This window comes from Vigna umbellata, chromosome 9 (assembly GCF_029865625.1).
Source record: "Vigna umbellata cultivar VRB3 chromosome 9, Vumbellata_1.0, whole genome shotgun sequence".
NCBI classification, from domain to species: domain Eukaryota; kingdom Viridiplantae; phylum Streptophyta; class Magnoliopsida; order Fabales; family Fabaceae; genus Vigna; species Vigna umbellata.
The window spans coordinates 31,871,050-31,893,337 of NC_142173.1; the positions used below are offsets into that span (position 1 = coordinate 31,871,050).

The 22,288-nt window shown below is 30.6% G+C and overlaps 1 protein-coding gene across 1 annotated transcript; it reads right to left on the reverse strand.

The window, feature by feature from the left end:
* Positions 1 to 12,871: 12,871 nt before the first annotated feature.
* LOC124846221 (uncharacterized) lies at positions 12,872 to 16,383 on the reverse strand. The gene is made up of 8 exons (XM_047323444.2): positions 15,584 to 16,383; positions 15,373 to 15,467; positions 15,137 to 15,240; positions 14,934 to 15,034; positions 14,704 to 14,807; positions 13,938 to 14,375; positions 13,705 to 13,836; positions 12,872 to 13,339 (listed from the first exon to the last, which is right to left on the reverse strand). Exons 1-8 carry the CDS (start codon positions 15,827 to 15,829, stop codon positions 13,180 to 13,182), a joined length of 1,380 nt encoding a protein of 459 aa, XP_047179400.2. The 5' UTR covers positions 15,830 to 16,383; the 3' UTR covers positions 12,872 to 13,179.
* Positions 16,384 to 22,288: the final 5,905 nt, after the last annotated feature.

Below are 22,288 nucleotides of genomic sequence, written 5' to 3' on the forward strand. Positions count from 1 at the left end.
GTAGCAATTCTCTTGAGTGTGACCTATCTTTTTACAGTATGTGCATTGAGGACGTTCTCGACCTCCTCATCCTCCTCCTCTAGTGACACGTCCTCCTCTTCCTCGTTTGGCAACCATGACAAATGGTTCCACTAGTTCATGTGCTTCCCGAGTTTGAGGTACCGAGACACGCAGAAGGCGAGTGGTCAATACATGACTGGTCAGAAGTTGATCTTTGAGATGATCAAAATCGGGATGTAGGGCACGAAGGATCAACACCATGTAAAATTTGTCTAGTTTCATTTTGATATCCTCTAATGGGTTAGCTTCTAAAAACATCCTTAGTTCTTCGACAACAGATTGGGCTTCAGCCATGAAGGACACCATATCACGGTCTACCATTTTAAGAGATGCAAGCTTGTTTGCAGTGTCATAGAGACGTTGAATATTGTTGGCATAAATGCTTTGGGCTTTCTTCCAAAAGGAGTGACAAGTTTTGAAAGCCCTCAGAGATATAAGAAGTTCTGGTTCCACTGATTGCCATAATAGGGCACACAATTGGAAATCTGCTTGTTTCCACTGATAAACTTTTTCAGTAGGCACATGGCTTCCATCTCGCTCAAGGTGGTCATAATTTCCTTGGCCAAGGAACCACATTTCAACAGCAGCAAACCATGATAGATAATTTTTTCCATTTAGCTTCTCGAAGGTAATTGATGGACTTTAGGAGAAGGAAAGAGTACTGTCAGACGCCATCTCTGAAGAAGAAGAAGAATCGTACCAGCGAGGAACAAGAAAGCCCTAAGGGTTTAGACAGACATAACTATGACAATGGCTAGTCGCGGTCGGCTGCGGACGGTGGCCGGGGATGGAAGACAACGGCCGGAGACTGTGGTGGTGACCGACAAAGATGGTGGTGGACAGTGGCCGACGGCAGCAGACTGTGGCACTGGACAAATGCTAGGAGACAGAAACCAGAGCGGGATCGACCCGCTCTGATACCAACTTGAGTATTAAACTGTAAAATAATTCTAGAGGACTTGATTGATCCCTCTCATAATGCTATATTTATAAGAATAAATTAATACAAGAGTACATGATAAATAGGGTAACCCTAAACGTAATATAATCATGATAAATAGGGTAACTCTAGACACAATATAATCATGATAAATAGGGTAACCCTTGACACAATATAATCATGATAAATAGGGTAACTCTTAACATAATATAATGATGATAAAATAAGATAAATATCCTAACAGTAAGATTTAGTGATAGATTTATAAAATATATTGGTAATTAGTGACATATACTTCATCATTAAGTTCATATTGTCAATGGATGTTTGATTGTTGTAATGACTTTTGATAAGTGTAACTATATTATATACAATCGTGCAAAGATCTTCTTTTAGTGTACCGAAACAAAACATAATAATCATACATACGATAAATTATAAGTTATTAAACTAGTAATTTTATACAATGGAAACTCTTAATAATGGAAACTCTTAAAAATGAAAACTCCTAATAATGAAAAATCTTAAGTAAGAAATGTCCTAATAATGAAAATTTTTAACAATGAAAACTCCTAATAATGAAAACTCCTAACAATGAAAACTCCTAATTCGCATAAAAACTCCTAATAACACTTAGAGACTTAAATACTACAACTTAAAATAATCAAAACCAAAAACTAGCAACAAACATAGTGTTTACTTTTCGAAAAAGCGTATTAGAACTTCTAATTCAAATAGGGTACTCTACTAATCTCATAAACTCATCATCACATGCAAGAAGGACACTCTACTAATCTCAGATACATTTAATGTCTTATTTTCTCCAATCTTGACTACTAAAAACTCAAATCACGTGTTCTTAGAATAAGGAAGTCAGACAAACCACTAAAACACATAGCATGAATAGTTTTTAAAACTAATAAAGTACTCTAAAACAACAAATAACCAAACATTCAAGGTCTTACATTCAACTACACATCAAATAACCAAAACTATTTTAAAACTATAATCATAGGAATCAAAATAAAATAACAAACTAAATCATATATTAGTATCAAGCAAATCAAACACCAAGCATAAGTACGAGAACAACAAAATTGTCAAATTCACTCATAAAAATACTGGAAAATACAAATTAAACACCACAATTGGAAGACTTTGATACTAACTTGGATTCTTATGTTGCACTAGAAAAGCGTCGACAATCAATCAGGCTGAATTTTCTCATTTTCAGTGTGAACGATAACCATACATCGTCAACGAATTTCCTTAATGAATAAAGCAAAAGGGAATGAATAAAATCTTACCTCCATAACCACTTAGGACAAACAAGTAGTGGTGCCATAAAAAATCAGCTACGTCTGCTGTCCCTACATGAACCTCACTTCAAATTGGGTTTTTGAAGATAGATTGATATCAAGAAATAGGGTTTGAAAAGAAATACAAATATGGAAACACGAGTTTTGGGCTAAAATCGAAGCTGGAAATGGTGAATTTGTGGAATCTTTAATTCTTAAAATGGGGAGAATGAAACCATAATCGACGTTGAAATGAGGAAGAAAATGCATCGCAAAATTTTATTTTAATTTCGTCACTTAATTACCAATAATCAGTTCATTAGTAATAATCCTTCAATAATCAATTATTACAATTTTACTAACAAATATTACCAAAAGATATTTGATCTATAATTTCATAACTTATTTACCAACAAATTTTTGTTTGTAAAATCAAATGTCAATATTTATCACTAATTTTTCTCTAATTTTATATTTACCATCGATAAATTTTTATCAGTAAATTAAGTATTTCTAGTAACGAATCAAGATTTTCAACAAATATTTTAAAATATTAAAACTTTTATATAATATAAAAAAAATTGAAGTGTAAAATATATAAATATATTAAAGATAATATATTTTAAATTATATGTTAATTTATATATAAAAAAATTGAGTGGATAAAAAACCTCCTTTTCCCTCCACAAAATCTATCCGTATATAAAATGAATACAATAGACTTCATTTGATAAGTTTCTCCTACCAGAATAAATATTGGCGTATAGGTATAGGGTATACGCATATATTTCAAATATATCTAGTTTGCCATAAACCGTTATTTCAAATTATTATTATTATTACATAAGTTTTCTAATAACTTTTTTATATATATGCATTATGACTGTAAGAAATTTTTTAACACTGTCAATAAATGAGTTATATACGGAAGCTGCCAAAATTAAAAATATCACTGTGCAGTATATGTTAAAGACATCATCCAAGTCACAAATAGTTAATATGGTTTAGTATAAAATAAATCGACTCAAATTTTGAATAAAATAAACAACTGACATTATCTTTAAAAGAAAATAATTTAATAAAACGAGACCATTAAAGAGATTATCTTAAAAAAGAAAATTATTTCTACTTTGAACACGAAATGGAAGTTTATGTGTATAGAAAAATCTCACTATCATATAAACGTTAAGACATATTAGCAAGCAAAGTAAGAACGCATTTATAAAATATTCACTTCGTGAAAATAAAATTAATTTTCTAATGTATTCTTTTAACTTTTTTATTTCATCCTTTTTTACTTAAAGTTTTCTTTTTTAGCTTAATATCTATCTTGGTTTCTACTTTCTTAAATTTTATTCAAAGTGGTTCTCAACATTTTATCGGACCTTCAAAATGATTCTAATTTTTGTAATTTTTGATCATTTTTTATGACGGTGTCTACATCGTTAATGACACAATGTCCACGTGCACCATTGCCGAATGAGGTGTAACGTTTTTACATATGTGGTAATGTAAACGATGACTGACGTGGAATGTGGTAATTGAATGTGGCCACATCATCATCTTCAACCTCTCACCACTAAAAACCCTAGTCACCATCAGAACAATCATTCTTTCATCAAACCACTACGCAAGTTGTTAGTCATCAAAACCCTAAATTGCGAGATATTTTCCACCTATGTGAACATGTAATCTCAAAAATCACTAATTGTAACTTGCAAAAAGTTTCAAATCGCAAGATTTATCTTCTCCTCCATGCTATCAAACTTGCAAAATAAAAAAACCAAAACTCGAATCGTAGAGACCCACCATACCAGAACCTCGTTAACTACCGTGACAGCCACGACAATAGTTTGAGAGCAATGCAAAATCCCAAATCGCAAAATCTTCTCCACCTGTTCAAACCCGTAATCCCAAAAATCATGAACCCTAAATCGCAAAAAGCCCCGGATCACAAGATTTATCTTCTCTTTCGCACCATCAAACGTGCAAAATTAAAAAAAAAACAGAACCCAAATCTTAGAGGGTCACCACACTGGAACAAAATCGTGAACCAAGCACTTGTCGCAATCTCTCGTGCCTCCATCTTCGAACAACAACCTCCGTTCTTATTTTGGTTGGAAGATGAAACTATCACGTGGTAGTTCCTCATTGGTCAATTCTCACTTATGTCAAAAAAGTTACACCTCATTCATAATGGCTCACGTGGACACTATGTCATTAATGATTTAGACACCGTCATAAAAAATGATCAAATTGAACAAAAATTACAAAAATTGAGACCAATTTGAATGTTAGAAAAAGTCGATGAACTTCGAACAAAACTGACAAAAATAAGGACTATTAAATCTTTTTTTAACTTTTCTTAGATTTATTTACTTATTTTTCCTTTCAATTTATCGTCATAAAGTTAAAAAATGATAAAACATTTTTGTTATTTATATAGCTTATTGGAGATGAAATTGTTTGCATATATTTAAACATAAACGTTTAAATAATTTTAGAAGTAATTTGTGTAAAAATAATCAAAACATAAGATTATAAATAATTATTTAGAGTCCACTTTTTACATTAAATGAAATGTGAGATCAAAATGCCATTGGAGCGTCAAAGGTGTTAGGCCTGGGTAGTTTCCATAAAGGAATGGTTTGGTTAATGGAGTGAGTCATCACATTTACAACCTAGTAGGTATATGAATTCTCCTACCTAATCTTCTCTAGTAATATTATATAATAATATAATATATGCATTTAACTAGTTGCAGGAAAATATATTATGTTATTAAACACCTCAACTTTTATTAGATTTTGCAGGTAAGTAATTATTCTCATCAAGTACTATTATTAAATATTTTTGTCTTTTTCTCAATATCATACATTTTATTTCAGGTGTGGGTTAAGATCAATTGTTCAAGTTGTATCGTATCATCTTAAGTCTAAATGTTATCTAGAAAGTGAGTTATCGTTTGCTCAAACCATTCAAAGAGTATATGCAGGAAGTACTTTGATGTCAAAGTTAGCTCAATGTTTAACAATTAATAGTTAACATAATAGTAAATGCACGTAACCTACCTCTTTACTTCAAAATCTTTATTTATAGGTTTGATGGTAGACTTTCGATTAATATTAACCTAATTACGGTCCAATTGTAAGTAATCATACTTTTCTATTAAATTGATCAATTTTAAGGTTAATCTAGTCAATTCAATTCATGGTTGATTGTCTTTTTTTTCCTTGATCGCGATCCGGCGTTACCCTACTCATCGGTGATTGACTATTCATATTGGTACATAATTGCTCGACCTGTTCAGTGATCGGCTAGTCTTGGTGACTTGTGCTCCGAGCTATGGGATGTGGGCTTTGAGTAATGAGACGTTCATTCGGGTTGGTGTCACACCAACCCGCATGTTTGGCATTGTAGCCGAGCTCACTAATTGACCATCCAAAATATAATTGATCACTCGATCTATGACTAACCGAATAGAAATACGATATATCTTTATTTTTAGGTTTAATCATTTTAGAGGTCCCTATTTGTGCATATTTGTGTCAATTAGGTCCTTGTATTTTGAAAGAGCTCAATTGAGTCCTTTTTTATGTAAAATTGAATGAATAATGCCCTTACTGTTAGCCTGGTGGCATGCTAAGGTAGCATTTAAGACCCACATGGCACAATAACAGCTCATTACGTGGATTTCAATGATTTTAAATTTTAAAAAAGTTTAAAATATGGTAAATTTAATAAAAACAAAACTTAAAAAGGATTTTTGGAAATTAAATTAAAAGATTTTAGGGTTAACTTTGGTATTTTGGGGTCAGACATTGAGTGTGTGGGAAATTAGGCAAATTTGGGAAAAGTAGGGTTCGTGGTTGGCAATTGGGGAACATTGGGTTTTAGATTGAAATTAGGTTTAGATAAAGTTTCGTTCTAGGAAATTGTCGTCATTGGTTGTTTTTTGGTGGAATCGGGTAATTGTTGGCTGTGAGAAAGATGGAAAAGGAGACTGACTCATGAGATTAAGGAAGAGGTGATCGTTGATGAAGTGCGAGGCTTCGGCTCCGCCGTGTCCGTCATAGAGGCAGACGAAGACAGTGTCGGCGCCGGTCTCCACCTGGCTTTGATCCTCGATCACTTCGTTAGCCTACATGATGACGAAGGAGAACTCATCGCAGGAGTGCTTCTCAAGATCGCGGATCCATGAGCACGTCGCTGGCGACGGCGGCGTCGAAGTCATCCTTGCTCATACGCGCATATTTGCTTTTGTTAATTTTCTCTTTTTCTATTTAAATAATTATTTTTTTATAAAAAATGACAAATAAATTTATACTCGTGGTGTATTGTATGAACTTACTATGATGTTGATAGAGAATATTTGGATTAATTAAGTATGAGCATGTAAGAATAATTGTTAAGGTGAAGTAAATTAATTATGAGACAAATCAATATGGTGTGATATATAAAAAATTGAAAATGCTTGAATAACATTATGCATGAAGGAAAAGTGAAATTTGAGATTTGTATATAAAAAAAGCTTATCTTTTAAGTTATGCACAAAAAAGCTCAAAACATATAGCTCAACAACCTTTATTATCCGAATACTTAATAGACATATTTTTAATTAGGAATAATAAATAAATAAATACTAACCTATGTGTATTTTGTTTGAAAACATTCTCATGTCAATAGAGAATATGAACAAGTATAACTCGAGTAATTATTAAAGTGGGATAAATTTACTCAAAATTTGAATAAAGTATGGAATGTTAGATATAAAAATTGAGAAGGCTTACGTCATTTTATATATCTTGAGAAAAGAGTGAAACTTAAGATATATATATAATTCAAAAGCTTATGTTAAAGCTATGTTTAAGAAAACTCAACAACTTTAAAAGAAAAATGGTTTAAAGAAAATTTGAAAGAAAATATTAATGAAACGATTATTAAAAATTAAAGAAGTGAGTTGTGAGACACTTATGAGAATTTAAAAAAATTACTGCGACACAAATCTAAAGCAATTAAACAATTCTTAACGCAATAAAACAATTGTTGAAAGTTTACTTTTTGAAATATAATCCGTCAAATAAGAATTATAAATAAAACATTGTAGATAGTTTGTAGTTTAAGAATATATTTGTAAAATCACTTTTTCAAAAATAATTTAAAAAAAAAATTGACACTATTTTGTCATAACGAAAATTTATTAAAAAAAATACAAAAACATGATAACTTCACCCAACACCATAATAAAAACATTATACTTCACAAAACAAATTATACTTATTTTTGAAAAAAATCTAAAAGAATATTTGAGTTAAACATGAACATTTACATATTCTCCTAGGAATAAAAGTATGATTTATGACCACAATAATTATTTTCACCACAAAGATACTGAAATATTTTTCTTCAATCTCCTTTCTCTTCTCCCCTTTTAGTTCAAGCTTTTTTTCCTCTTCAATACCTTATCTTTTATTCATTTATCATTACAATAAGTAAAGTTTCCATGATTAAGTTTAAAATAAAAAAATATTTATTATATATATATTTATTATATTGTAGGCTTAATTACCTACTTAGTCCCCATGTTCAGAGGTAATTTGCTGTTTAGTACCCGGTTTTAAAAATGTAGGCATTTGATACCTATGTTTTGAAATTTGTATCAATTGAATCCTACCCACTTAACGCCGTTATAAATCTAAAGTTTTTTCTGACTGTGTATGTGATTTGTGGACGAGCGGTTCTGGACGAGCGTTCGCTTCGTTGGACGAGCGTCCTCTTCTGCCTGACTGGGCGTTCGCTTCGCTGGACGAGCGTCCTCTTCTGCCTCGCTGGACGAGCGTCCTCGTCGCTCGTCCACAAACGCTCGTCCACAAATCACATACACAGTCAGAAAAACGTTAGATTTATAACGGCGTTAAGTGGGTAGGATTCAATTGATACAAATTTCAAAACATAGGTATCAAATGCCTACATTTTTAAAACCGGGTACTAAACAGCAAATTACCTCCGAACATGGGGACTAAGTAGGTAATTAAGCCTATATTGTATGATCGTCTAATCATATCACATACCGAACAGTCTATTCTTCTACATGTACTATTTTTGTGATCGTAAGCAAGAAATAAACCAAACCATCATTTAGAGAGAAATTATAACACTAATTATGAGTAACTTAAAGTGTAATTATCATCAATTGGATCTGTAATTAAATCGTTGCTAATAAAAACTCATTTCAAAATCTATAAATATAGATAAAAAGTAAGAAGTTACATAATTACATTTAATACATTGTTGATATTTGAGTACTCAAATTTTTATGACTTTGACATCTAATATGACAAATGAACGGAACATCAATCTTGGATAGTGCAGTCAGACCATCGATCTTGACTCTAACACCTAAAACATATATAATTTTATTTATTTTTATTTTAAATTACTAAAAAAAGTAATTTATTTAATATTTATTTTATAATTTATAAAGTTATAAATTCTTTATCGCTTGCCTTCAAAATATATATATATATATATATATATATATATATATATATATATATATATATATATATATATATATATATATATAATTCCGTCTCTACAAAGTATAAAGTAAAATATGAGTAAGTATTTTTACTTTTAAAAAAAGTATATTGATAATAAGTATTGATAATTTTAGTGTTGTATTACTAATATTAAATGTGGGGGAGTGTGGGTTTTGTTGTCTTAAGATTGTCCCCCACCCAACATACACATAACCTCTCTCTTTCTCACTCTTTAACTAAACTTCACAGCTTTCTCATAACTTTTTCAGAGCAATCTAGAGAGCAAGTTCATTTCAATGATTTCTCCTTCCTCCTTTACCTTTTATATTTCATCATCACTACTTAAGTTTTACTGTTAATGCTTCTCATTCACATTTACCAACATAAACATTACTTAATCAATGGTCGACCAAGGACGATGAGTCACATGCTTCTGTTCGGTTTCAAAACATGTGAGAATCTGGGAACGTGTTCTTCGTATCTGGCTCAAGTTCAATGGAAGATAGAAGAAGTTTAAAGACAAAATTAAAATAAAAAATCACAACATTAATAATAGTAAACAGTTATTAAATTAATTAATTTTGACGAAAGTTAATCACGCTCTCGTGATGATAATAATTCAATTTATGATTTAAAATTGATTGAAATTAAATTAAATTTTTAAAACTAAAATTTCAATATTTAGATTAAATTAAAGCACAATTATAATTGTAAGCTGAATTTTAATATTGAAGCGACTTATATAAGAACAAAGATTACATTAAATATAACTTTAGGAAGAAGAAATGTAGGAGTTCAAGCTTGTTGTCTGCTTGAGATGCTTTTAAGAACATTCTCATGGGAGGATGCTGTGTATTGACCATCACAAGGAAAATTGTTGCACAAATTGCCAGCACTTAGCAATTTCATGGTGTGGAAAACAACAACAAAAACTTTGAAAATTTGACTTCTGATGAATTTGGGAAAACTATATTTATAGATGAAGTACACAAGCCAAGAGATGAAAAAAAAACCCAATGCTTATGTTTTTCTATGTCCTTTCGTTTTAAAAAATTATTTTAATTTATATTTAAATATCGTAATTTTTTTCTTAATTATACTATCGATATAAGTATTCAACATTGATGTTTAGTTGTTGTGGGAAAATCTTATTGGCTGATTTTAATTAAATATTCTTTTTCATTCTCATAAGTTAAATGATTATTTTAATAATTAAAATATTCGTTATTCTTTATTGTTATCACTGTGTGGTGCTTTTTCAACCTTCGAGAACAATGTTTCATCATAAAGTTTTTTTAATATCTCTGAATTGAAAATTAAATGATGTATAAAGATGAGATAAAAAAACAGTGTTAATGAGAAAGTACAATGCATTCCATTTTGGTTTTATATTTAGTTGGGCCGAGGAATTGGGCTGAATAGTTATAAGTTTTATTTGCTGAATAAAAAGAGAGCGTTACTTCTTCTACCTCTACAAAATGTTTTCTCCACCTCCCCATTTCATTTTTACCCTTTAGTAATATTTGAACGAATATAAATATACGTTGTATTTTTAAACTGATAGTATTATCCGTTGGAGAAACGAATATGAACATACGTTCACTAATGACGACTAGGGTTTGTCTGCTTCTTCATAAGGGAACCTATCTGTTCTTAACTTGGTAATTGTAAGACAGAGGTTCTCCCTACACCACCGCAAACTTCTCCATGAACCTCTTATTTTTTTGTTCTCAGGTTAAAATATTTTTACTTTTACCCTTAACTTTTTATACTTTTATTAAAAACCCTTGCGGCACAGCACACCCCACCTCCTTCAGACTTCTCTCTTTTCCCTTTTCTTTCTCATTTCCGTTTCTATCATCCACCCCCACAACTTCACTCTTTCTCACTCCTTCTTTTCTCCATTTTTATTTCTCTCTTTTGGTGTTATAGTTTCGTTTTCTTCCCTCTCTTCTCCCATTGTTTTCATTTTTTTTCCTTCTAGTTACTTCCATGGAACAAGACGTGGCACGCGGGAGGAAAACTGAAGAGAAAGTGTTAATAATTTAACACCTTTATCATTGCTTTTTGATTATTTATTGTTTTTTAAGTGTTTTTACAAATTCTTGAGCAAAGGGTGAGGATAAGGATTTGGGGATATGGTATGGTCTTCTGTGAGGTTTAACTTCGTGTTTTGCACTTTAGCAAAGATCTGCTGCTTGAAACTTTTTTTAGTAATCCAACTAACACTGCTGGATTAAATATAATGGTGGAAAATAATTCCAAACTCTTGGTACTTAACTCATTTTGCCCTATGCCCACTTTCATTTATGATGTAACTCGAACCCAAAAGGGATATGGAAAATTCCCTTAAATGGATATGGACATCCGTTGACGAATATAGATATTTGTTCAAGTCAGACGGATCTCAAATGAAGCCTTTTGTTGTTTTCTTGTTTTAAATAGAAATGGTTGAAGACGAAAATGGGAGGAAAAGAAAGAGATAAGAGTAACATAGATAAAGGTATAATCTAGAAACAAAGAGAGATGATTTACTTCCAAGAACACACATCTATAGCGAGAAGCGTGTTTCTCGTGCTATTTGCAGTAGCCACCTTGCTTCAGGGCTCCATGGCACATACCAAACACGCGGTGGGTGATTTTGTCGGCTGGACCATCCATCCTAGGGGTATTGCAACCTATATTTCTTAGGTTTCTGGCAAAACCTTCGTTGTAGGGATACTCTCGCCCTGGCAAAATCCGAAAATTATTCAACCTTTTTAAAGAGGATGATGTTAGGAAGAATGTCAAACGGATTTGGAAGAAGTGGGATGGGGGTGTGGCGGCACCAGAGAGTGAAAATGAGATGGGTTTTTTTGTAATTAAAATTTTTTTAGGAGGTGCAGGGAGTAAACGGGGAGGTGGAGGGAACAACACCTACAAAAAGGTGTATTTTCTAAATAAAATGAATTTGGTAACTAAACAAATTTGAAATATTAAGAGAATTATGCAATTATTACTTTAATTTTTTAATTCAATAAAGTTTACAGAGCAAATTAATCTAAAAGAGCATAATCAAATATTTTTTTTATATATTATTGCAATAATAACTCATGATAGGAAATATTTTTACATTATAAACATATTATAGTTATAAATCAGTAATCAATTTTAAAATATATTAATGATATTTAAAATTTATAATAAATAATTTAAATCATGATATTAATTTGTCGTAAAATCATAGCGGGTAGCAAACTAAGAAATTAAGTATATTGTTAAATCTCACTATTTCGATTTTAGATAGTGAAGATATTGAATTTTTATTTAAAAAACATGTTAACAAATCCTATTTGTGTTTTTCATGTTTAAATAATTAAAAATAAAATAGAGACGAATAATGTGGTCCATAATTATAGGTCTCCAATTGCATGCATTTTATATGGTCCAGACACGGAAGTTGTTAGTCTTGTTTACGACTTTGGTGTTTCAAAAAAAATTATACCGAAATCGTGAGACACAAGCACGTGTTCATTTGAAATAATAAGTAAGCTTTTAAAATTACAGTTGAATGTTTAATTATTTATCGTGAAATTAGTAATGATTAAATTTTATTATATAAATGAGAATTTTAATTATTAAATACATTTAAGACTTAATGTGATCATATTAAATTTTAATAACATAATTATAGGAACTTATTACATATTTGAAAAAAAAATCCTACTAAGAAATTAAAAAAATAGAAATCTGAATCTGTAAAAGTTATAAGAAAGCACAGCAACCACTGCGTACAATTCTATTTATATGTAATACTTATTTATTCATTTATAATGTAATAAAAAGTTATAACTAAACATTAGTATGAAATAATTGTCAAGTATTTTAAGATTGGATAAGGATATTTTTGAACATCTATAAAAAAATACAAAATGACCATTTCATCAATCAGCAACTGAAACCAAAATTTTCTGTATATTTACATGTGGCAAAGTATCTACGACATAAAGAAAGGAAATTATAGAGTTTGCGTTGTAAGAAAAAGCGACGTGTTTGAAAAAAATAAACGGTTTGGATATTGACATTGAAGAGGTTCCAGGTTTATAGCACATAATCTCTACCACAACCCACTTTCAAAATTAAAATTTCAAGAAATTGTGGTATTTATACTGAGACAACAATTGTGTACACTATAGTGATTGTGACATTCTATTGACTATGGCCTCTGATATATCCCTCACAATCCTACAAAATACAGAATGGTGGCATAAAACTGAGGTGAAAAGCTGGGAAAATATTTACATTTACAAAGGTGAATATGTCTCTTTTAGTTGAATGAAGGAGAGTAAAGAATTATCTGCTAATGGTTGATTTCATTCGGCATTGTTGGAGGCTTCTTCCTAAAGACGTGTTTCCTACAGCGTTCGAAAATACTGTCATAGATTAAGTCAAACTGCACTCCTGCTCTCTCCCGATTAATAATGAATAGTATGTGATCACCCTTCACATATGTGTAGTACCTGTTCCATCAAAATACCATAAATTCATCAATAATACAGAATATCTTTTCAGAGCAAAAACTGTTCATTTCAAAACCATTAAATGCCATTTATTCAACAGGTTATTTGCAACCAGAATACCCTCTGCTGGGTATCAGCATATTCTCTTGAAAAAAAAAAAAGAAATCCCTATTAAAGATGTTCTTAATGCAGCTTATAAAAAGAGGTCACTGCACTATACTGATGATATCTGTGATGCAATTTAGTAGACCATACAATTGTTGTAGATATAAGGAAATAATGCAAAGCTAAGCCTAAGGCTACAGGATTGAGTATGTTATGAATTATTATTGGAAAAAAGTATATAGGGTGCTAGTTTTACGGACCAGATGCCAGGTTGTAAAGGTTTGCAGTCTGATTCCTTCTCAACCAAGCAGTTGGGGTGTTCAATGGGTAGGCGAGGATGAGTCATGGATATTGTGTTTAGTGCTCCATCATTGTCTTGCCAGTCCTCATCCCTGCACCAGAAAAAGTAACATTTTGTTGATTGATTGATCAAGCTTAATCCAAGTTGCAAATTAGTACTGTAATAGTATATATATTGTCTTTAAAAACCAACCTGTATCCCTTGTAAGGGGGAGGAACATCTGGAGGAAAACACCACTGGCTCATCTGCAAAACTCTTAGGAACAGCATGGGGTGAATTCCAAGTATGCTTGAAGGAACTGTAACGCCCATGATCTTCGTTGTGCGCTTGGTAGCATAGCTGAAGTAGTATGTGTTTGGAAATGTTTGTAGGTGGTAATTGAGTTTTATAGAGCCCTGAATTGTAAGATCAGGGAGGATCCAATCTCCTGAAGCAAATGGACCCGCATTCCCCAATAGACAATCGACAAGACCCCATAGACCCATCTTTCTCCATGACATGTTAAAGTGATCAAACCCAAAATTGTAGTAGTTCTTCAGCCAGGCAATGTCAAACCAATCATATATAATCACTCCAATGCGGCAAAGCTGTAGAAGGCAAATAGGTTTCAATGTTTTCCCATCTTCCGGCCTGAAACAATCTCAAATTATACCCTAGCTTAGCATTTAGTTTGCCCATTGTAGCCAACACTAATAATCGACAACATATTGATTCTAATTATCATGTTTTTTTGCTGGAGAGAGTTCTTGAAATTCAGTTAAAGCAAGAATGTAGATAATATGCTTAAAAGAGCTGTTACATGCATCTTCCTTGTTGTTTATCTGTTTTTCATTCATTTCTCATAGGAATTAATACTGCATGCTCTCTCAACTACCCCCCATTTGAAGGCAATAAAATTAAATAAAGACAGCTAATAGAAATCAACTTTAATTATAAGGAAAAGCTGACAAGAACTCACTGCATGCCATCTGTGTATGTTCTTGTAGTCCCATTAAATGCTCCAGATAAGGAGGTGATACTTAATACCCAGTTCTCTGAACTGTTTTCATACCCCTTGAATGTCTGAAGACAGTATGAACATCAAACAATAAAAAATAAGAAAACCACAACAAATAAACAAAATGAATAAATAAAACCCTTTAGAAATAGAAGGAAAGGTGAAAAGCACGGGAAACCATTAGCACCAACCTTGTCAGCAAGCATTTGTTGCAAGACACGAACAACTTGTGCACCTGCTGAGTGTCCAACAAAATGAATAGGGTGATCCTCGTCCCACTCAGGGTAATGCCCTGCATCCCAATAACAGCAACGAAACACATTTTCATAAAACATCACAGATTACAAAAGCTAGAACAACAGCAACACCAAACAGAACATCAAGATCTTCAAACCTTCTTCATAGATTCGTCCAAACTGCGAGTGTCCGCAGGCCGTGCTATGCTCCTCACCGTAATCAACTTGCCCGCCTTTTAAATAATAGAACAATTCTCGAGCCCTGAGGGCAAAGAAAAACAAGGGAACCCTTTTCAGAAACGTTGCAAAACAGAGCAAGCGTAGAACAGGTACAGAACACAAACGTTTAATCGGAAAAACCCCAAAACGAAGGTCTTACACCTCAATAGCCCACCTGTCATAGATACTGGTGAGAGACCCCAAATCAGGGACAAGAACTCTATCATCTTTCTTCTCCGCCCCACCAAAGTACGACAAAGCCCCCAATCTCTGTGAAAAAGAACCGTGTCAAAGACAAATCAGCAGCCCAGAAGAGAAAGAGAATAATAGCATGAAAAGGGTAAAAGTTGAGAGGAAAAGAAGGAAATAAAAGCAATGGGGCTTACCCCTTTGCCAAATCCAAAAATCCCATGAACCAACACAATAGGAGGAAGATCATCAGCATTGGGCCTGGAAGTTCCATGTTTGACCTCAACAACCTCGACGTTAGGCTTGCGAAAATATTCATTGAGAGCCTGAGAGAGGTCCCCAGCAACAGCGGTGCTAAATATGTAAAATCCATAAAGCAAATGAACCAAGGAACTGACAAACAGCTCCACCAATTGCAGATAAGAAATCCATAACCGCATCATTTTCTTCCTCAGAAGCAACAACAACCACAAAGAGCCTTCTCAAAAAGAAAAAACCGCAAAGGAAGGCTCTTTGCAGGGTTAAAATCAAAAACCGTTTCAATTTCAACCCCTGATATTGCTGACAGAGACCCTCCTTTTTACATTCAAAAACATCAATTTCCCTTCCACGCCCAAACAATTCAAAAGCTATATTATTGCGGCAATTGGAAAATTCACCAAGACCCAACCTCTCTTCTTATATTGTATATATAGCAAACAAATACGCGCTCTTGCCTTCTTCAGACTTTGAACGTCGTCTCTTCCCACATTTTCCTCATTTTTTCTACCTCACATTTCTCATTTCTCTTTTTCCTTTTACCTATTTTCTATTCCTCCACGTGGCTCGGAATACCAAAACAAAATAAACAAATTCGTTCCAAACAAAAACCTGTCAGAAAATAAAAATGCTCGATTGGGGATGTGCCCCTTGTCTGCAGGCTGCTCTCAGCCTCAGCCTCAGCCTCAACTAAATTCAACATAAATCTATATCTAAACTTTACTAAATTTTCGCCCACAAATTAGGGCAATAAAAAAAGAAAAACATGTTTGTGTATAGATAACAATAGATAAAGTTTGGTCAATTTCACAGATTGTGGTCGTGTACTTTTACTGGCAAATTTATGGTTTTTACGATAATTTTTTGTTCAAACTTCATAAATTGAAAATTGTATTTAATTATTTTCCTTATTATAATACATTATTAATAATTGTTGTTTGGAGTTGCAGTGTGTGCTGTAAGCAGCTGGAAGGTTCTTGATTCGCCTTATCCATAGAATTCGAAATTGGACGCCAACAACCCGAAAGTACAAGAAAATCGACTCATCATAATAAGCATTTGTTGGTAGTTTGTTGGGCGATCTACCCAACGCGCTTTTTCGGAGATTGTGGATTTGTAGAACGTGGAGTTTTACTAGGGATTGGACTTCGTGATCTTATCCGAATTTTATTTTACTTAATTTCTTTGGTTAAGAATCATAAAAAAATGTGGTCTTCTTATTAAATTAGTATTTATTTTTAAATTTATTAAAATAAATAACTTTTAAAAAATATGAATTTACGTAAATTGTGTGAAATAAGCATAACTTGATGTGAATAAGTTGTGTCAAACTAAAAAAGTGAAGTCGTGGTAGAACAATATCAAAAAGTGATGTGGTCCACTTACAAATTTAATTAATTTAATAAAATTTATTTTATTTTTTATTTCTAGTGAAATAATGTTAGTGTGACACAATTTTAATAATCGAAAAATATTCAAATAAAATAAAAATAATAATTTTTTTTATTTGAGTTGTGAACTTAAGTATAAATTCCAATATTAAGTTTCAGTTCTACAATAATCAAAGTATAAAACCACTAATTTATAATAAAAAAAATTATGTTTAGGTTATATAATAAAGTAAAATGACTTTTAATTTCTAATAAAATTATATTAATTTTATTATTATATAATATCTTTTATATCTGTTACTTTTCTTTTACTACCTAAAATATAATAAGAAAACAATAACCTCACAATGTATAATAATCAAATAAAATTATATCCTCCATATACCAATTCACATACCCCTCAAATCCTATACATATTATATATAAAACTATTAGTAAAAGAAATAAGTTACTTATTTTTCTATAATATTAATATATATAATAAATCTTGATGAACCTTACTTAAGATATATAATAATCACACTACCCGTAACTCTAATATATATACACATTTGATAAAATAAGAAGAAGAAACAACAAAGGAACAAGAGCTTAATTAATGGCAGCCATTGTCATTACCGAAACAACCATAAAATCCACAATGATAAAAGAATTACCTTTAATGAATATTTCACATAATTCATTGTATTTAAAATTTCAAACTCAAAAAAACAAAAACAAAAGTAAAAATAAACACAAGCTATCTCCCTATACAATCTCCAACACATACTATCAAGAAAACAAACAATAATAATGTTAACTTTTTTACAACACCAACACAAACACAAACAAAAAAAAAAAGAATAATTAGTTCCTCTCACTTAAATTGTTATTCTTGTTATAACTCTTAATACTTAAGTGCTTGCACTTAATTCTTAAAACCAATATTCTTCTCTCTTCTCCTTTTATTCTACTTACTCCCAAATGGCACCATAAAAAAAATAATGTACTCGAAAGCTACATTACTAATAAAACCCTAATAACAACTAGATGCTTTATTCCACTCTTACTACTCTTCTTACGCCCAAAAGAACTCCACCGAATTTATAAATCTTCCAAATTTAATTTTTAGAAAACCTTAAAAATAAAAATATTGTTAGTAAAAATTGAATTTAATACATCTTATACCTTACCTAAATGCTCTTACCAAATCTATAACATGTATGAACATTTTACTCATTCTACTTAATTAAATTTTTTAAGGTCTTATTGTGTCAAACTCATACAATGTCAAGATAACACTAAAAACACCAAAGTCATGTCTTAAATTTTAACTAAAGTTGTGTCATCCTTAAATGACTTTTACTAAAATATTGTCAAAGTAAAGTCGTGTCTATGACACCACTTTATTGCAAACAAGAAAAATATAAATAAATAGTATTAGTTTAATCAAAGTCATGTGAAAATCACATTACTTTTTCTCATTCCCTAAAGTTACGAGGATATAATATAACTTTACATTTTCAGTTAGAAAATCATGCTCATTTGATACCATTTTTTCATGGGTGTCAAAATAAGTCAACTCAATTCACACAAATTGGTTCACCACAAGTTAAGCTAAAAATGAGTCAGTTCAACCCAACTCACTTTTTGCTAAACACAAAATTATATAACTAAGTTCAACGCACCATAAAATGATCTGTTGACCCACTTAAGGATGTTTTATTCTTTCAAATTATTTTAAATATTCATTATAGTATAATCAAAATATATTAACTTGACTCATTATTTTATGACATTATTTTATAGTAGAACAACCATAGTATCAACATATTTTACCAAACATTATTATAAGGATAGTAGTTAGAAATTAAAATGTCAATTTATATAATTTGACAAAAACTAAATTAAACATCAAAACTATTAAAACATCACTGAACATCAATCGAGTATTTAAAAAGATCAAATTATCAATCTATAAAATTAGAAGTAATAAATAGTTATAATAAAAAACTTTTGAAAATGGTAAAAAAAACTAATATAGTGTTTTTGTTGGTAGATTGTGGGTAAACCCACTTTTAATCCGGTACTTACCCATTAACCTACAAGTTATGTAAATCGAGTCTAATTTAACTCATATTTTAAAAAAAAATTAATCCAATTAAATCAAATCTACGACAAGTCAAATTATCTTACGGATTAAAATTTATTGACATTGAAGTTATATCTATTTAACTCTACTTGTCCAAATTTATAATTTTTTAAAATTGTCCATTTTAATAAATTTAAGAATAAATTATATCAGTTTAATAAAATAAAACCATTAAAATATAATGGCTTGTACGTTGTGACTTGCGACAACTAAAAGGGTAATTAAGAAACATGTTCGGCACCAAAAACGTTGAGAAATTTTAACTTTAACCAAACTTTCCATCGAAATTGTATCATAGTAATTACCATCGAACACGTTAAATCAAAGTCAACTGTTACTAAGTAATTGATAAGTTTAGACATAGACAAAAAAAAAAGACTGCATTAACTATGATTTTAACTTTTAAGAGAAAAAGCAAACAATATTCAATGTTTTGGTTGCTTTTAGAATGATGCATTAATTATTTTCTGTAAGTTTAAACTTTTATTTTATCAATTGGTGTATTCGAAGTTGAACTACTTATTTTTATAAACCTTAGCTGAGATGTACCAAATAAGCATTTACATGTTCAGAAATGTGAAGTATTTGAAGATAGAGATACTTCAACAAAATCAAAACTATACCATAAATTAGGAACAGGTACCTTTTCCACATTCTATTACAGGTGTTAGTAACCAAACTTCGCTACATATAGACCTAACATTTGGACATGTAACAGAATATTATTACTTTGGTATGATTTATAACATCTATAATCAAACAGTGCCATAATATCTTCGCAAGATGTTTGTGTTATTTTAAGCGAGTTTCATCGTATTATAATATTTTTAAGATGTTGCATAAATTCTATCCTAATAATATAAGACATTTTATAATTTTTAACTTAATGAGATTGTTTTATGTGTGAGGTATGAGATTGCAATCAAACATTCCATGTCATATTCAGCTCTAATATTGTCTTCAAAGTCTAAGTTATGCTATTTTGTAGTTTCTTTATGTTTTGTTCAAGTCGTGTGAATGAGTATTTGTTAAAGGTACTCTAACACTCAAGTTAGTGATTAATGGTTTAATTAGTATAAGTTACGCTGTTTTTTAGTCTCTTTATTCCTTGTCCAAGTCGTGTGGATGGGTACATGTTAAAGGTACTTTGACATTCAAGTTAGTAACATAATCGTTCAATTAGTATAGTAAAGTTTTAAATTCACAATAAATACAATCACTTATCCCATTATTTCAAACTTGTATTTATAGATTTCGAGATGAGTTTACCATTAGCATAAGCCTAATCACAGTCCAATAATTAATAAACATGTTTTTACATATAAGTTCAATTGTTAATAAAGTTTAAGAATTTGAATGACTAGTAAACCAAACTCCTAATTGATAAATTGCGGGGAGAGCAAGACTAACATCAACCTACTTTAACATATCATATCATGTGATCGTCCGAATAAATGTTGACTAGAGGGTCACAATATACATATATAATTAATTTATTTTAATTTTAAATAAATATAGATTTTTATAAAATACAAAAATTTAAGACTTGAGCAACGATGATATGTTGGAGATGGTGAAAGAGATTTTTGAAATAGAGAAGTATATGGTGTAAATTTTGGGCATCTTTTAAAAGGCTTGTGATAATTGAGATGCACATGCATATCCATGAATCATTCCGTGTTGGTATTTTTTATGTATGAAGTGCAATAATAAACTTTGCTTTTCCACAACAAAACAAAAATAGTTGCAAATGGAAAGCCCCGAGTCTGCAACTTTACTCATTTTTTTAATCAACAGTTTTGCTCATTCTTTCTGCCCATTGCATAATGATAATAATAGTAATAATAATTAATAAAATGAGGGTAGAATCAATGTTCAGATTTTGGAACTTTCAATCATCTGGACTTGCTTTGCTGCATAAACAAAGCTAGCTGTGTAGTATTTTAAACACCCAATATTCTGTTTGTTCGATTTTCAATTGTGTTGTTTGGTTTGGTTATTGGTTTAATCGTGTCGAGGGTTGAAAATTCAATGCATCTATGAATAATTTAGCATGGTGTAGTTCTGGTTACCAACTTTGAAATATCAAAGGGTCCAATCCATGGTCCTCAATAACTCACTGTCACAAGTCTGTGGCTTAAAACCATTTTCTGCATTCATATGTGTTGTTTATTGTTAAAAAAACAGATCAACTGATTGTCATATGCAGCTAATTTTTTTTATTTTTTTATTTTTATTCTCTTTACTTTATTTTTTCTGCAGCATATATAATATGGAAAAACAATAACTGGTCCACACTATGATTTGACTGTCAACAAGTTTATCTGCAATTTATTATCTAAATTAGAATTTCTCGTTTTGGAAAATTAAATCTATAAACTAAATAGTTATATTATAAGCGTTATTATTATTCGAAAATGATGTATTTGACTTATATTTATGGGAGTGGGCCACGTGAAAGGTTGGAGAGAAAAATATTAAAAGAACGAGGAAAATAAAACAGAGAAGAATCTGATGACTCAACAATCTAGAACTTCCCCAACCCTAATGCTGCCAATATTATTTTCTCTAGACTTGTGTTGTGGTAAAGGATGTATATATATATATATATATATATATCATCTGAGTTTGTTAAAGTTAATATTTGAATTTTTTTTTATTTTGTTTCTTAATTTTATATATTTAAATTGTTTTATTGTTATTTTATGATATATATTTGTGTACAACTGAGAGTGTACAAATATATTATTTAACTTGTTTCACTTAGTTAGGTTTCAAATCCATCAATGCTATAACCTATATATTGATTTTATTTTATATTTTTTGGTAAAATCTTATAACCTAATTACTAATATAATAATGTGTGTATTATTAATCTTTATAATTAGAATTGTCTATTCCATGTCAATTGACTTATAATAAATAGAGTTAAAAATAAATTTAAGTATTTGTATAAACTATATTATAGATTTATTACAAATAATAATATAGTAAATCAGTTATTCATGAGTTCTAAAAGTATTTTAACAATACAATTATCCAAAATAACTATAAAATTAAAAATTTTAAGAAAATAGATACTACACAAAACATAAGAACAAACCGATCGATTATACAACACC